General features: G+C 44.7%; 3 protein-coding genes across 6 annotated transcripts in view; 2 read left to right on the top strand and 1 right to left on the bottom strand.

The window, feature by feature from the left end:
* LOC309380126 (uncharacterized protein) overlaps positions 1-7,151 on the top strand; it is a 32,406-nt gene extending 25,255 nt beyond the window's left edge. The window contains exons 4-6 of one of the 2 annotated variants that reach the window (XM_081929963.1): positions 1,587-1,643; positions 2,331-2,421; positions 5,747-7,151. In XM_081929963.1, the coding sequence (XP_081786089.1) occupies positions 1,587-1,643; positions 2,331-2,421; positions 5,747-5,960 (362 nt within the window). In that variant the 3' untranslated portion in view covers positions 5,961-7,151. The remainder of the gene's footprint in view (positions 1-1,586; positions 1,644-2,330; positions 2,422-5,746) is intronic. The other variant, XM_081929964.1, reaches the window with a different exon arrangement.
* A 905-nt stretch (positions 7,152-8,056) lies between these two features.
* NUDT2 (nudix hydrolase 2) lies at positions 8,057-15,882 on the bottom strand. The gene is made up of 3 exons (XM_081930078.1): positions 15,732-15,882; positions 10,922-11,064; positions 8,057-8,951 (listed from the first exon to the last, which is right to left on the bottom strand). Exons 2-3 carry the CDS (start codon positions 11,055-11,057, stop codon positions 8,638-8,640), a joined length of 450 nt encoding a protein of 149 aa, XP_081786204.1. The 5' UTR covers positions 11,058-11,064; positions 15,732-15,882; the 3' UTR covers positions 8,057-8,637.
* Positions 15,883-16,242: 360 nt separating this feature from the next.
* KIF24 (kinesin family member 24) overlaps positions 16,243-17,775 on the top strand; it is a 31,948-nt gene continuing 30,415 nt past the window's right edge. For 2 of the 3 annotated variants that reach the window (XM_081929567.1, XM_081929564.1), the window contains exon 1: positions 17,010-17,215. The gene's annotated coding sequence lies outside the window, so the exon portion shown is untranslated. Of the gene's footprint in view, positions 16,918-17,009; positions 17,216-17,775 lie in introns of those variants that run through there. The other variant, XM_081929568.1, reaches the window with a different exon arrangement.

Raw genomic sequence — 17,775 nt, 5'->3', positions numbered from 1 at the left:
CAACAGGGTTCAGGGGACTATCCTCCAGGGCTTGCAGGAAACAGCTCTCCTCAGCAACTGGTATTCGGAGGTGGACTGTCTCTGAACCTGGAGGTTCTATTTAGCCACCACAGTTAATAGCCAGGGATAGATGCATGCTCTTCTATGGGTTTGAGTAATCCTCTTTCAAAGCCATGCAAGCCAGTGGCCAGCACTGAATTAGATGTTTCTGAATTAAGCATTAATTCTGGGCGCCATCCAACAGAATATAAAACAACGCAGGAGAACACCACACATTAAAAGCTTCCCGAAACAGGGCTGCCTTCAGATGTCTATCGAATATTCATCTCCTTGACATCTGATGGGAGAGCGTTCCACAGGGAGGGTGCCACCACCGAGAAGGCCCTCTGCCTGGCTCTCTGTAACTTCACTGCTTGCAGTGAGGGAACTGCCAGAAGGCCCTCGGAACTAGACCTCAGTCTCCAGACTAAATGCTGGGAGCAGAGATGCTCCTTCAGGTACACAGCACAAAATCCGGCAGAAAAAGAGATATTAAGCTGTCCTCCTTGCTTGGATTTAACATGTGCAATTTCAACCAGCCTGCCTTCACTCACATATGGTTGGAATCGTGCAAGCTACATGCATGTAAGGTGCAATTGTGTTGTAAATATCACCCTGCTTGTGAAAATCCTAGCTCACCAGGACGTAGGGTTCTGTAGGCTGCCCTAGACTATCATGTTTTTTAACAGGTGCGTCCTCCAACACGTCAATAGTGCATTCATGGTGGATTTATACTGGACCTTCCGCACATAATTTCGCTCTCTCCGTTGCTCTGCAATGCTTCTTTAGAGTAACTGCATTATTGCCATTTGCAGGCAATTGGGATAGAAAGACTTGCCCTTTGCATTTCTCTCCGTTTCCTATCTTTCCAATTTTAATTTCAGTTCTCCCCATTTCTGGAGCAAACTGCAATTTTAAAAACCCTCGTGAAAATTCACCAGCGTTTTAGTGCAAAGTTCTCCAAGTAAGCACATTTTTGTACGCAGTTCTGAGTGACGTACATATTTCTGCAAGCGATTTCCCCTAACATAATGTATTTTTGTAGGTTATTTTCACTGCAGGGCCGATTAAAGTTGAACCTCCTTCAGGTCGACATTATAGGAGCAGGAGTCCTAGCCACCCTAGTGTGATTTCTTGCCCTCCTTCTCACAGTACCTGCCTGGGCTCCCCGGCCTTATTCTTGCTGAAATAGCCAATCTACACCTCCGTGAATTGCATGTGGCATCTCACAGGAGAGAACACTCCTCCATACAAAAAATCCCTCCATACAAAATCCCTGCACACGGAAGACTAGCATGCCAGGGACACTTTTCCCTGACACACTGTTTTTCTACTTGCATGGATATTTTTATTTTTTTATGGCCTTTTGGCAGCACCCTGAAGAAGCCAGGTCTGCAGTCCACCCAGAGGTTGACCTCTGCAGTGACAACAAATCCTGAGTGTAGCTGGCCTGGAAACAAAAGTGCAGAGGCGAGCGAAGATCGCGAGATTTTCTCTTCTTGCTCTGAATCCTTTAGTTTCATTCTCCCTCTTTCTCTCCTTGCCAGAAAGGCACATGCCTCATAAGAAACATCAGAGGAAGGGGGCGGCTTCCCGATCTACAGGTATGATGGATAGCGAGTGGGAAATGGAATATTCACCGTAATTATTATTCTTTTGAAACAAAAAATAAAAAATAAAAGCCCGTATTAAATTCACAAACACAAAATGTGGTATTAGCCACTGGCCTGGATGGCGCTAGGATTAACTGAACTCAACAGGGAGCTTAGTGGAGCCTCCCTGGACAGAGGCATTGTACCCTGAAATACAAAGTGAGTTCAGTGGCAAGAGCCACATGCCCTCATAGCTGACTTTCTGGGGTCTGTATGTCAGTGGTGGGTGGGGTCTCCCTTACGCACACATTCAGATACACCCATTCTTCTCCGTAATGCACATCCATTCATTGACTCTCCGCTCCTGACTCCCCATATCCCAGCAATCCAACTTGCAGTGGAAACAGTCTGGGAGCCCTTCTACCTAACCTCTGCTGCAATTTCACAGAATCGTAGAATTGCTGGAAGGGACCCCGGCAGTCATTTAGTCCAACCCCCTGCAATGCAGGAATCACAGCTAAAAATGGCTAATCCAACCTCTTTTTAAGAACCTCCAGCGAAGAAGAGGCAGGCTGTTTCCCCAAATATTCCCCACCCACCCAGGTGTACGAGGAAACCGCCTTAAGATGGTAATACAGGAGACGTAGGAAGAGCACAGGAATGATGTAATTAAACATACAGGGTGCAATGCACTTTCAGGGACCAACTGGAGGACGGTCATACTTGTCCTGAGCCCGCTGGCCTTTATCCTGGGAGTGACAATCCTCATTCTCAATATCCGGTACAACAGGTAAGAGGACCATTCACCCCACAGTGTTGCTGTCTCACCAGCAAAGTCTCTGTTTTGCTCCGCTTTCTCTTCTCGGCATCACGAAGGCCCTGGCTTCAGATTCTGCCTCCTCTGGTGTAAGTTCCCTCCCTCCTTCCGGGGCCTCAGGCTACAATGTGGGAGCAAATAACGCTGACCCCCCCCCATGGCTGTTGCACAAATTGCAAGAGGATATTATCTGTTGAGTGCTTGAGCTCTCCAAAGCGCCATAGGAATACCAAGCCAGAATGCCTTATTCTAGGTGCGCCTGCTTGACCACTTTGATCTGCGGAACTGGCACTATTACACGTGCAACATATTACCTGTTTCGCATTTGTAGGAACTTGATTGCTTAGTGTTGGACTTTGGAACTCCTTGCCTCTTGACATCAGGCAGGCACCTTCTCTGCACTCTTTCCGGCACCTGCTAAAAACATAGTTTAGACAAAACTACCCAGAAAGTTGATGCAAGTTTTAATGCTTTTAGTCTACAGGTAAATCACATCTTTCACCTGTTTTCCATGCATGATCGCAGTTTTGCACAGGTGGGGGGGAATAAATAAATAAATGGGGAGTGGAGGAAACCCACTCTCATTATTTGTTTCACCCCAGAGACTTCATGCTGCCTCCCCAAAGTCTCGCATGGGGGCGAGTTTCAAGGGTTCCTTACTCTACACATTTTTGCATATACATTTGGACCCCCTAAACTGAACCCTTGTGTAAGATGCGAGTTTTTTTTTTAACAATTTGACAACCTTAAATTGTTATTAATTCTTCTTGATAATTTTCTTTCTTTTTTGCAAACTGCTGTGAGGGCTTTTTCTTTTAAAAACAGCTGAGTGGTGTAAGCATTTTATAAAATAGAATAAAATTTAAATTATGCAGTGATCAAAACCACCAGGTTGAGAGTTTCGTGGTAACTGCAGTGGGGACACTTCTCTACTGGCATTTCATTTTTATTTTTTTTTAATAAATTTTTTTATTGATTTTTCAAACACATAATAAAAGACAAACACATTACAAAACAAAAACATACACAACATTAAACATATACTGACTTCCCCATACCTCCCTTTCGCTGCATCCTTATTCCAAAGTTCTTTAGCAACCCTTTGATCAGTTTATCTATTGATTCCCTTTCATTAAATTTCTTTAGACTTAATAATTACAGCTGTATTTCTCTACTTCTTACCCCTTGACATCTCAACACTCCTCAATTTTACAACAGTTTTTAAGATATAATTTTAACTTCTTCCAGTCCTCTTCCACTGTCTCTTTCCCCTGATCTCGGATTCTGCCGGTCATCTCTGCTAGTCCCATGAAGTCTGTCACCTTTGTCTGCCATTCTTCCAGAGTAGGTAGTTCTTGCATCTTCCAATACTTTGCCAGAAGAATTCTTGCTGCTGTGGTAGCGTACATAAAAAAGGTCCTGTCCTTCTTTGACACCAGTTGGCCAACCATGCCCAGGAGAAAAGCCTCCGGTTTCTTAGGAAAAGTCCATTTAAGGACCTTTTTAATTTCATTATAGATCATTTCCCAGAAGGCTTTAATCTTTGGGCAGGTCCACCAAAGGTGGTAGAAGGTACCTTCAGTCTCATTACATTTCCAACATTTATTATTGGGCAAATGGTATATTTTTGCAAGCTTGACTGGGGTCATGTACCACCTGTAAATCATTTTCATTATGTTCTCTTTTAAGGCATTACATGCCGTGAATTTAACACCGGTGGTCCATAACTGTTCCCAGTCAGCAAACATAATGTCATGACCGATGTCCTGTGCCCATTTAATCATAGCTGATTTCACCGTTTCATCCTGTGTATTCCATTTCAACAGCAAATTGTACATTCTAGACAAGTTCTTAGTATTGGGTTCTAACAGTTCTGTTTCTAACTTTGACCTGTCCTTCTGAAATCCTATTTTCCTGTCCTGCTTAAATGTCTCATTTATCTGACCGTAATGTAACCAGTCTCGAACTTTGAACTTTAGTCTCTCATAACTCTGAAGTTTAAACTTCTCACCATCTTGTTCTAGGATTTCACAGTATTTTGGCCATTTAGAATCCATATTAAGTTTTTTCACCGCCTTAGCTTCCATTGGTGACAACCACCTGGGAGTTTTACTTTCCAACAAGTCTTTATATCGAATCCAAACATTGTATAGTGCTTTCCTAACAATATGGTTTTTGAAACTTTTATACACCTTTGCCTTGTCATACCATAAATATGCATGCCAACCGAAGTTATTATCATACCCTTCCAAATCCAAAATGTCTGTATCTTCAAGAAGCAGCCAATGTTTCAACCAGCAAAAAGCTGCTGATTCATAATAGAGTCTTAAGTCCGGCAGGGCAAAGCCCCCTCTATCTTTTGCATCAGTTAAAATCCTAAATTTTATTCTGGGCTTTTTGCCCTGCCAGACAAATTTGGATATGTCTTTCTGCCACTTCTTGAAGCAGTCCATCTTGTCTAAAATCTGTAACGTCTGAAACAAAAATAACATTCTAGGCAATACATTCATCTTAATAACAGCAATTCGGCCTAACAAGGAAAGTCTCAGTCTAGACCATATTTCTAAATCTTTCTTTACTTCTGTCCAACACTTTTCATAATTGTCTTTAAATAAATGCACATTCTTAGATGTTAAATTCACCCCCAGATATTTCACTTTTTTTATTTCCAACCCTGTTTCACTCTGAAATCTCTCTCTTTCTTCCATTGTTAAGTTTTTTTCCAACACTTTCGTTTTCTGTTTGTTCAGTTTAAATCCTGCCACTTGACCAAATGTCTCAATTAGTTCTAATACTCTTTTGGTACTAGTGTCTGGCTGTTGCAAAGTTAACACTAGGTCATCTGCAAATGCCCTTAACTTGTAATTTTTGACTCCGACCTGAATACCTTTAACCAACTGGTCCCTTCTAATCATATTTAACAAAACCTCCAGGACTGGTTTCTCTTCAGATCGTATAAATCTTTCGCCTTTTTTTCTACTGGCATTTCATAAGAGTTTTAAGAAGAGCTCTCATATTTTAGTAAGTACTTGCCTTGAAAATAACCAAGCCTGCTGCCCTGATAATCAGGATTGTGGAAACCCAGTCAGATGGGCACAAAGAATTAAATTATTATTATCTTTCAAGTGGATCAAAGCTGATTAATCAGTTTTAAATTCATGTCATCCTTAAATTGGCCCCACAGAATATTCAAGACACCACTTGCCAGGTTCACTTGCCTAATGGGCCTCATAGGCAAATACCATTCTGGGTCTCTCAGTAATTTCGAAGCATAACCTGCTGCTGCTTCCTACTTTAGGAAGAAGCGGAAGCAGAAGCTGTCTCCTTTGAAGAGCTGCTGTGTGGTTCACGAGGAGCGGCCACCCTTACCTAGGGCACCTAGCCCCAGCATCAAGGGGCAGATCATCCCGGCATCCCCCACTCCTTCGCTGAAGCATGGAGAAATCTTGATCGAATGGAAAGATGGGACAGTCACACCGCTCTTCGACAACATGAACTATCAAATATGCTGAACATGACGGGCTCTGACTCTGTCGCTTTCAAAGCAAGCGCTTCTGGCAGGGTTCGTTTGACCAAGATCCATGCAGCCAATTTCATTAGACTAACAGTCCTGATAATTTTCGTAACAATCACATCTGCACTGCGCAGCTACGCAGCTAGGCACAGAGCTTCGCTTTGTCTCAAAATGTACAACTGGGGTTGCCTGCATTAAGAAACGGCCAAGGGGCTAGGCTAGGTTGAGGGTGCTGCTCTGAGATGGTACGGTCCTCACAAAGGGGATGTATTTGCATGAAATCTAATTCTGGATCAGGCAGGTTAGTTATCAAGCATATTTGCCACCCCCATGTGGGTGGCAGGTAGGTCAAGATGGCACCTTCCCATCTCACGCTATTGTGGTACAGTCCTCCCATTAGAACCAGTCAACCTCAGAAATGCAAGTATGAAATCAGCCTCTGAAAGGACCACCTCGATGGAGATTGTTTGCGTCACAGTTCAGGTCCTTGTGCTTCTTAGTGTATGACCGCAAAGGGCTTTCTCCAGTCCACACTGGGTGTGGCGAGCCTGAGACAACACCGGAGAAAAGGGTTGGGATATCTGTGCCCATGTCAGACCTAAAAGAGGAGGACAGCAGCAACAAAGAAGAACCAGCTTTTTGTGCAAGTTCACCTTGGGGCAATCTTTGCTCACCCCAGGCGAGCTGCTTGTTTGCAAGCAGCGAAGGAGAATTAGAATGCAGCTGCATATAGAACTTTGCATTCAGCTAACACGACCCTTTCTGGGAGGCTAACAAATGCAGTCTCCTTGGCTATGGCTTAGCTTCTAATAAGGACATACCAGGCATTACAGAATGATGCAGGGATGCTAGTTCCTTGCCTGGAAGTTTTTCACTCTCCAGGTCTTCTCTAACCCTGATGCTTAGGGCCACACCTCCCATTATCACTCACTATCGGCCACGGCTGCTGGGAGATAGCACCCAAAACCTATGAGGGCACCAGGTTGGAGAAGGCTGCTCAAGAAAAAAGAGGTTTGAGGGAAAGCTAAGTGATGAGCAGCCCCTCGGGCAACAGAGGATACACAAGGGAGAGTGAGCTGTTCTTAAGGACTTAGCAGCTTGCTTTACTCATGTCCGGTTTTCAAAGGCAAGCTGTGGCTCTCGAAAGCAGTGTGCAGTGTTAAAACCACAGTGATACAATGACATCCTTTAGGGAAAAAAGCAATTGAATTCTTCTACCGTGCATGACATGCATTCCTAGACACTCTTGGCAGATATTAACTGGAGCATGCAGCTGCTCCCAGCTTGATTGTTCTGGATGTCACACTAACACCAGCCCGGTACCCTCTGCCTTCACTCAAGCGGCTTGTTTTAAACCAGGCTCAAAATAAAGGACTAAACCTGAATGGGGATTATTTATTTATTTTAACAAAAAGCACACATCCGCACACAGAGAATTGATCATGAGACATGCTATCACTGTACAAGGGCTTTCCAGTTCCTGACATAAGATTTTCCTCAACTCGCTGTAAACTAAGTGGAGTCCAGTGGCCTACAGGCGAGACCTGACCTGACCTGTGGGATGAATGGATGGACTTCTGCCCAAATTGCAACACTGCAGTAGCACTGGGGACGGCATTGGTGCAGAGAGGACATCTGTGCCACACACAGGGAAATTATCATGCTCTTGAGCTTCTATGCTTTGTCAGTGTGTGTGTAGCAGCGTGATCATGCCGAAATATATTTTATTATTTTTATATCCCGCCTTCTTCCCTCTAAGGAGCTCAAGGCGGCATACGTGGTTCTCTCCTTTCCCATTTTATCCTCCCCACATCCCTACGGGGTAGGTTAGGCTGAGACGCAGCGAGTGGCCCAACATCACACCCAGCAAGCTTTATGCCTGAGTGATGATTTGGACCAAGGCCCTAGCCTGAAACTCCAGCCACACTACCAGCCCTGGCTCAAAGGCAATGATGGAAGCCCACAAAGGTGTTAAGACAAGGATTTTGGGGTCAGGAAAATGGCTAGGTTTTGCCCACGTGAAAACTCTGTATATCACATATAGGTAAACTGCTTGTGGGCAGAGGGTGTGCCTAATCTCTATATGACATATAGGCAAGCCTGCGAGGGCAGAGGGTGTGCCTAATTTTTCTCTGCTGCTGCTACAAGTTTATACAAATGCATAAGACACTGCTTTGCTGGATCAGACCAGAGGTCCATCTAGACCAGCATCCTGTTTCCAACAATGACACACAAATACCTCTAGGAAGCTCACAAGCAGTCACAACGTCGACGAGCGTGTCTCTCTCTACTATTTGCTGCCAGCCTCTGAACCTGCCACTTGGTTAGCGTGGCTAACAGTCCTTAATAAAACTCTCCTCCATGAACATCACTGAGTGCCACAAACTTTAGTTTGCATCCACACCCTGCTTTGCCAATTGTCAATGCCCAGTATAAAGGCTCAGCATATAACTTATAGAGGCTGTTTTGAATTCTGCTCACGCTAAACATCCCTCTCTAAGAATTCGGGGGGATGGAAGCATCCATGCTTTAAATAGCTTGACATAATTAAAGTGCATCTTTAAAATTTTGGCATTTCCCCCCCTAGTATTCTCTGCTTTTATTTTTATGGAATCGTCAGTTAAACTTTCAGTTAAAAAAACCCCAAAACCCCATTCCTGCATCCCCTGGAGCATTCAGCCTTTGGAGCAGAGAAAGTTGTGTGCCTCCCTAAAGGCGCCTTGCATGTCCTTGAACTCTGCAAGCCTGCAAGCGTCATTGAGGGTCAGCCAGCAAAAGGCCTGGTGCTCCGATGAAAGCTTGACCTCTGTGTTGTTGTCCTTCATTTCAGCCAGCCAGTAGATGACGGTTTTGGCTTTGCCATTGACAGTGTAATTCAGCTCCTTTTTAAACCCATCAATGATGGTGAAATGAGTGGAGTCCAGCCCAGCCTCCTCCTGCGTCTCCCGGAGGGCGGTCTGCAAGTCATCTTCCCCAGGATCAACGTGGCCTGACACGAGGAAAGGAAAGCAGAATTTTCAGGAAAGCTGAAACAAGGGGCTCTGCTCTTCTCCTGACACTTGAGTACTTTTTATGTTGTCACAGAAAAAGGAAGTGTTTTTGTGGTTGGCTCCAAACATCACCATGCTTTACTGCAGCGGTGGCTGCATTTAATGTGTCTCCAACATATTTACAGACCACCTTATCCTCAGGGCTTTGGACAGGTAGCAAGTCAGAACCATTCTAAATCAACACTTTCCAGATTTAAATCTGAGCACCAAAGCACAGTCTAAACAGAGGAAGCTGCTTTACGCCAAACCAGACTATCTGCAAATCCAGCTCAATTCTTTTCTACTCTGAGAGTCAGAAATGGCTCTCCAGGTAGCACTTGCTACCTGATGCTTTTTTGAAATGGGAGATTCTGGGATTGAGGCTAGGATGAACAGGGACTTTCTGCAGGCCCACTATTTCCTTTTCACACACTTGCAGTCTGCAACTGACACAGTAAAGGCTTAATGGGTCACAAGTAAAGAAACAGTATTTAAGGTGTGTCAGATCTAAGCCATTTATTCACTAAAACATTAACTAGCAGCACATAAGCTGTGTCCTTTTAGAAGTGGGCAAGAAGTTTTTAATATATTTCTTTTTCCTCTTGGTTTTAATGTATTTATGTGGGATGTTTTGTCTGTTTGTTTGGTTGTAAGTCACTTTGGGTTGCCCTGGGCAAGATAAAGCAACTAACAAATAGATAGATCAATGGATTAGATAGATAGATTGATAGAGAGCAAGGCAGTGATGGTCAACCTGCAGCCATCTTGGACTTCAACTCTTAAAAGCCCAGCCAGGATGACTAAGGAACGATGAAGAGTTGTAGTTTGGCAACATCTGAAGGGCCACAGATTAGTCACCCCTGACTTTAAGGTTTGCAATGGTCACTAGTGCAAAAACAGGAGTATCGCTGCCATAAAATAAAGGAAAATGCTACACTTAAGTTATTTTGAGGAAAGTGAGTAGGGCTGGGCAATATATCAATATATCCAAAACCAGTTTGAAGTCCGTATCATGGTATTGGTTTCATAACTTTTTACCTAGCGATGTATCATGAATGTGTGGGATTGCTATGCAAAAATCACAATACTGTATGGGGGGAAACTGTAAAGTCAGCCAGTGGCTCTGCACAGCTCTATGCATATTTCAGACACTGTTATATATCAGGGTATCGTGATGTTTAGCTTGTGATATATTGTGATGTTGAAAACTAAGTATTGCCTGGCCCCAAAAGTGAGTTGAACATGGGGAAAAGCACATCTGGGGAAGGAGGCTATCCTTGCCAGCTACACCATTATTTCTAACACAAAGATCCCATTTTCAGTCAGGTATAAATATAGCCTGTTTTCAAGCTAGCTTTAGCATTCCCTGAGAAAAGTCAGCCTTTGCTTTCACACAGATATATTACGGACAGAAATATAAACACAGCAAGCCACATGGGGTCTAAGAAAAACAAAAGCAACATAAATAATGCCTAGGCCAGAGCTCCTGCCCTGAAATATCATAAACAGCCAGCCAAGGAGTCTTATCTGTAACACAGCGACTCCAAGAGCCGTTTCCAGGAAGCAACACTCCAAAGAAGACTCAAGAGTCAAGGGGAAAGGACTTCTGAAGTCACAGCAGAACGGCATGTATCACACTATGTCAACATTATTATTATTCACTTGCAAAATACAAGAAAAACATGTACTTGTCTTAAAATACAGATGATTTAATTCAGGCATAGGCAAACTCGGCCCTCCAGATGTTTTGGGACGACAATTCCCATCATCTCTGACGACTGGTCCTGTTAGCTGGGGATCATGGGAGTTGTAATCCCAAAACATCTGGAGGGCTGAGTTTGTCAATGCCTGATTTAATTCCTTGATCAGTTGACAGCCCTGTTGAGAATCTCTCTGAAGTTGCTAGATACCATAAAAACTTAAGACACACCTTTCGGAGGGGTCCAGTGATGAGACCCATAGGATGTCTGCAGGAGAAGGTACTCAATGTTGTTCCCAGCAACAGAAGCAGACGATGTCTCACGCAGCTTCCTGAAGATAATCAAGCCACATGCTCTCAATGACATGATTGTCCTATCCAGAAAAAAGTACAAATGAGAGGTATTAGTAAGTGCAAAGTCGTGTTAGTCCTACAGTGAGCCAAAGTAAGGATGGGTGGGACTGGAGAGGCTAGACCTGCGGGTCACTGCGAAACTCCGTATCTGACCATTAGCCATGTGAGTCATGGTCCAAAACATCTGGAGGGCACAAGCTTGGGGAAGTCTGCTTTTAAGTGTTTAGCTGATCGTTCTTAAGAATCTTCCTAATTTCACAGGGTTCCTGATTTTGGGGTGGGGGCTTCTAAGTTCTTCTAAGAATCCTCCTAAAGAACTTCCTACTCAAATGCAGAAATGCCCTGATTGGAGCAGGAGGATCTGGCGTACTCAGGGACACTGGGGTTGGCAGTTGCGCCCCCCACAAGTCCAACATAATTTATTCCACTGGGTGGAAACTCTTCCAGTGCTTTATTTTTCTATGGAAGGTTTTTATTTATTAAATTTGTATACCATTTGAAGAGCACGGGCGGTTCACAACATAAAAATACAAAATGAGAACACAAAATACATTATAAAAGAAAAACAAACCAATTAACACTCCTCTCACAAACATATTTAAAAGGTCATAGAATGTTAATCAGCCAAAGGCCTGGTTAAGGAGAAATGTTTTTGCTTGGAGCCTAAAGATATATAATCTTGGGGAGAGCATTCCACAAATGGGGAGCCACTGCAGAAATGCCCGTCTAGTGTTGCCATCCTCCACCTCTCTTGGGGGAGGCACAGACAGAAGTGCCTCAGATGATGATCACAGGGTCTGGGTCAGTTCATATGGGGAGAGGCGGTCCTCGAGACAGTCCTGAACTGTTTTAAGGCTTTGTGTCAAAACCAGCAAATTGGTAGCTAGTGCAGCCGAGCCAGGATTGATGCAAAAAAACCCCCATCTTGTCCCAGTGAACAACCTGGTCGCCAAAATCTGCATGAGTTGAAATTTTCAAACCATCTTCAGAGGCAGCCCAACTTATTACATGCTGCAGTAATCTAAACTAGAGATTAGGTGAAGGTAAAGGTCCAGTCGTGGCCGACTCTGGGGTTGCGGCGCTCATCTCACTTTACTGGCCGAGGGAGCCGGCGTACAGCTTCTGGGTCATGTGGCCAGCATGACTAAGCCACTTCTGGCGAACCAGAGCAGCACACGGAAACTCTGTTTACCTTCCTGTCGGAGCAATGCCTATTTATCTACTTGCACTTTGACGTGCTTTCTAACTGCTAGGTTGGCAGGACCAGGGACCGAGCAACGGGAGCTCACCCCGTCATTGTGGGGATTCGAATCGCTGACCTTCTGATAGGCAAGTCCTAGGCTCTGTGGTTTAACCCACAGTGCCACCCGCGTCCCTTGCAAACTAGAGATTACCAGAACAAAAATAACAGGCTGCCCTGTCCATGTAGGGGCACAGCTGGGTTACTAGCCAAAGCTGATGGAAGGCACTCACTCGTCTACCCCTCTGATCTAAAATTGTTCAGTAATCATGATTTCTCATCAATCCAATCTAGGGGACCACCCACTTACAGTGCTTCAGTCTTATTTGGATTGGGCTTCATTAGTAACAGTGAACAGATACCAACAGCAAGTAAGATGTTAGGCAAGATTGGCAGTCTTAAAGTTGCAATTTATGTTTTTTAGGTGAATATCCCTAAAAAGCATGTGAGTTAACATATCATACACCATTCTCTGGGCACCAGGCTGGCGCAGTACTAATGGAAAGATAAAGTCTTTTAAAGTCAGTATTTTTTTGTATTTTAAGTAGATCCCCCCCTCCTTCATTTTGCTGCTTTAAATTGCCTTGGTCTCAATCAAAACATGCTGCTTCCACCTCAAGCTGCATTGCAACTATGATGGCAAATCATGATTACTGAACAATTTTAGATCAGACGGGTAGACGAGTGAGTCTGCTGCAGCCAGAACATCAGTCTTGCGACACCTTGAAGACATTAATAACTTTTAACATGGCATAAACAGCTCCCTTAATCAGATCCAGGAAGTGTTATACTGAGTTGAAGGCATTCATACCTACATTGTTGGAAGGGTTGTGTATGTGCAATTACAAAGTGGGGTCAAAAGGAAATGAAAACCAGAGAAGTACAGGGGATTATAATTGCACTATTAAGCTTGGACATTCACTGTTGATTTGTTTACTGACTTTTCACTGGTCTGCATTTTCATTTACCTCTGATATCACTGATTACTATTCCAAGACCAGGGCCGGAATTAGGTTTGATGAGGCCCTAAGCTACTGAAGGTAATGGGGCCCTTTATATGTCCAGCTGTCCTTTGTCAACAACAAATTGTCCCTGTTTTTTGTGTTGAATATATGCTATATGGTAATCTATGGACGCAGGTGGCGCTGTGGATAAAACCTCAGCGCCTAGGACTTGCCGATCGCATGGTCGGCGGTTCGAATCCCCACGGCGGGGTGTGCTCCTGTCATTCGGTCCCAGCGCCTGCCAACCTAGCAGTTCGAAAGCACCTCCAGGTGCAAGTAGATAAATAGGGACCGCTTACAAGCGGGAAGGTAAACGGCGTTCCGTGTGCTGCGCTGGCTTGCCAGATGCAGCTTGTCACGCTGGCCACGTGACCCGGAAGTGTCTGCGGACAGCGCTGGCTCCCGGCCTATAGAGTGAGATGAGCGCACAACCCTAGAGTCTGGCAAGACTGGCCCGAACGGGCAGGGGTACCTTTACCTTTACTTTAATTTATGGACCTAATAGATATCTAAAGCTATTTGCACATAACAAAATATGTATTTTATCAAAGTAACTGTTAAACTGAAATACAATTAAGAAGAAGTATATTGGGGGGGGCAAGAGAGGGGGGAAGAGCCTAGCCATATGGGGAATTTTTTTCATTTTAAACCTTTAAAAGTCCTTTTTTTAAAAAGTGCACTGGAGGCTCAGATTTAGGCCCAGGCTTTGGTGACAAGAACAAAAAAAGTTCAACAACTTTGGGGCTCAAAAACTGTTTGGATTTTTACTTCTTGAAATATGGCAACCCTAAAGCATACATTATGCATCTGATGAAGCATACAGTGGTACCTCTGGTTAAGAGCTTAATTTGTTCCGGAGGTCTGTTCTTAACCTGAAACTGTTCTTAACCTGAAGCACCACTTTAGCTAATGGGGCCTCCTGCTGCAGCCGCGCCACCGGAGCACGATTTCTGTTCTCATCCTGAAGCAAAGTTCTTAACCCAAGGTACTATTTCTGGGTTAGCGGAGTCTGTAACCTGAAGCGCCTGTAACCCGAGGTACCACTGTAATCTACAAAAGCTTCTGCTGTAACAACATCTGTTAGTCAAGGTGTTGCATGACCCTTTGGGTGGGATCCTAAGCCTGTGCACTAGCAGAAGCCAGTGCAAGGTCTCCCACTAGCCCAGATGGGCTTCCCCCCTCCCCCAAATCCACTCTTGAGGGTTGGGAGACCCCCTAAGAAGGTCAGCAGGAGGAAGAGAGGGGGGATCCTGCCATCTGGAAAGCAGAAATGTTTCGCTGGTGGAACAATTGCAAAAGCACAACATCAAATTTCACCCTGTTGTTGTTACTGTAATAAAGATGTTAATGTATTTATTAACCATATAACTGCAATTAAGATGCCGAATACCAGTAATATTGTAATTGTTAGAATTGTTAAGCAATCTTACTCTGATTATTATTGGCATTACTGTAATTAAGATACTGATAATAATATTACTTTGCAGCGTACTGTCAGTACAGCATGAGACTCTTAACTGTGGGTTTGAGCCCCACATTGGGCAAAAGATTCTTGCATTGCATGGAATGACCCTTGTGGTCCCTTCCAACCCTATAATTCTACGATCAACAATATTACCATAATTAAGATATCGATTAACAACATTGCTGTCATTATTAACAATAGCATTGCTATTGAGTGTGTAACTAAATTGTGTGGAGCAAAAAAAAAGCAGTCATTAAGATATGAAGCAAATATTAACTAAGTAAACTAGTTATGTAGAGGAGCAGAATGATTATTTTGATAATCATAAATCAGTAAGAATAAAAATGTACACCCCACCCCCAAGACCATTCCATTGTAACTATCCAACCTCCCAAAATTGCAACACCGCTTGCGATGGTTTGACCCCTTTTCGTTTTAACAGTACAAATTCTATGAACACCCTCCTTATCTCCTCAAAATCATTTCTCCTGCATATTCCCTATCTTAATGGCACATTAATAAAATAGCTATAATTAATAGTTGTATCCCACACCTCTTTATACCATTCTTCCATTTTATATTCTGCTTGCCCCTTCCTCTTCCTAGCTAGAAATAAATTTGTGAGCAAGTTCTTCATAGACTGCGAACCTACCACCCCATCATAAATTGATAATGTTACCTCTGGACTTTCGGTCAACTTTAACCCAGTGATTTCTATTATCTCCTTACAGTTTTATTATTATTATTAAGATATTGAGCAAGTAACAAACTTTTAGGTGAATAACTGCAAATTAATGAAACACGAGAATGCAGTGCTGCTGTTGTTACTGAGATATGAAGCACGCGATCTTGATGAGTTATTGCTATTAATTCACCAGATTGTGAGGAGAATCATTAAGACTGTTTATTCTTAAATAACCAGGTTATGTCAGGTTGTTATTATTATTTCTTAAGGTATTGAAGGAATATTCTGATTACGTGAAGCAGGAAAAGGAGCAGCTCAGGGGAGCGGGGACAGGCGCGCGGCCTCTTCCAGGCCGGCCTAGCGAGCGCTGACTGGAGCTTCTCCAACTCCTCCAACCGCGACCGCTTCCCTCACCTCGAGGCAGCCCGAATGGGAAGGAACTTTCCCTCACCACAGCGCGCACTCAAAGGGGCTTCCCCATTGGGCGACAGGCCTGCCAATCTTTTAGTCACCGCCTGCCTCAGCCCAATCACAACCCGCGGGTAGCGGCAGGAGGGAAGTTACGTGGCTGAAACCTGGCAACAATGCCCGCCGCCGTAACAACGGAATCCAATCAGAAATCGGGAGGCGGGCAATACGTCAAAGTCGAAGCACTATTGGACTTTTTTATCGGAATTGACGTGCGCCGGACGAATAGCAAAGAAGCATCCGCTTCCGTCTCATGCTGCGTGAACAGCCAATAGATGCTGACGCGCGGGAAGAGTGCCGCCTCTAGGATACCCGCTTCCCGCCTTTTTTTGGTCGCCTCTCCAATTGGCGAAGAGCGGGGCTCCCCCCCTTGCTCAACGTCCTATTGGGCGGTTTGAGGTGACGTCTTGCGGCGCGACATATAGGCGCGAGTCTTTGAACGTAGGCTTGGCGGCGTCGCCATGGAGACGCGGCCTAGCCGGGCGGACGGAGCGTTCCCAGCGCACCCTGAGGGAGTCCTTAGCGGGGGTCCGACAAATCTGAGGAGGGGGGAGACGCGCGGCGGGAGAGCCGTGACAGAGGAGAAAGAGGCCCAGTTGCCGCAGCCGTTCCCCGCCCCACACTCGGCTGGCTCCGACCTCTGCCCTGTTGCCATGGCGACGGGCTCGTAGAAGCGGGAGCGTCCTCCACGAGGCCTAGCGGCGGTTCAGGGCCTCCGCTTGTGAGAAGTTTCTGAGGAAAGTCAGGAGAGGCCGGCGCTGCACCTGCCGGATCCCGCATATTCGTGCAACCCTGTTAGGATCATACGCTTTTTCGGATTTCCTTGGCCCTTGAGCCATTATTTAAATGTGCAGCCAGGCCTTGTTTTAAAACCAATTTAAATTTTTTAAAGTGGGGGCATGGAGGAACCGACCTCGGATCTGAAAGGACTGACGGACCGCCTTGCTTTTCCCCTCACATAACGTTTGGCAAGTTTTTGGAGGCATTTTCAGCAGGTAATGCTCCTTGCACGTATCTCTGGTGCCGCCGTTTACAGTATCTTCAGTGAAAGCCTGATTGCAGGTTTTGTTTTTGTTTTTTTGTCTCCTTGTATTCCTAGAGTTTGGCAGCCCGCTCTTCAGTCCAGGAAGGATTTTGTGCAGCTGTTTGTGCAAAATTCGAGCTTGCCTAAAGCGATAAACTCAGAAAATCCGAAATAACGATGAAAGTGGAGTCTGGCCTGGATGGTATGAAAAATACAAAATTCGGAAGAGAATGAAAATCAGCAGTTCTGAAAGACCTGGGAATATATAAAGAAAAGAAGAAAAAGGTATCAAACTTGTTGTCTGGCAGATCTCCCTGGGGAAAGAATTGCAGAGCTGGTGGCATCACCACAAAGAAGGCTCTGCCATTATAATTGTCTTTGTCACCTCTGCTTCTTCTGGATACAAATAAGGTTTTAAAGAACCTATGTTCACGGGCAAGTTCATGTGGGAGAAAGCACTCCCTGGGTCTTTAGCTATTATCTGCTTTGTGGTGGTGGTGGGGAGCGGTTAGAGGGGTCACAGAGACCCAGGTTCAGATCTCCATGAAGTATACTTTGTAGCTGGTCAACTCCCTCTCTCACCTAACACAGCATTGTTGAGAGCAGGAATTGAGCCATGGGAGAAACACTTATGCCACCCTGAGCAGGGATAGGGAGCTGAATATGGCTGGCAGGGCAAAGTCACCATGATGTCAGGTAATCTGTTTCACTTGTGCAGATAATCAGTTGATTACCAGAGCTTGTAAAGCACCAGGCTCTGCTGATCAGCTGGTTGTTGGTGCTTGCAAAGCACTGTGCCCACAGGTCTGCAAATTCCCTTTAGCCCAGCTTGGTGTGGTGTAGTG

This window comes from Podarcis melisellensis, assembly GCF_964234715.1.
Source record: "Podarcis melisellensis genome assembly, chromosome: 11".
Lineage (NCBI taxonomy): Eukaryota > Metazoa > Chordata > Lepidosauria > Squamata > Lacertidae > Podarcis > Podarcis melisellensis.
This window is presented reverse-complemented; position numbering and strand designations above follow the sequence as displayed.

Excerpts from the sequence above, each read along its gene's own strand:
- NUDT2 (XM_081930078.1), bottom strand. The coding sequence starts at position 11,057 with ATGTCATTGAGAGCATGTGGCTTGATTATCTTCAGGAAGCTGCGTGAG. Across the intron at positions 8,952-10,921 it reads TCACTGGACCCCTCCGAAAG|GCCACGTTGATCCTGGGGAA; the intron begins GTGTGTCTTAAG and ends TCCTCGTGTCAG.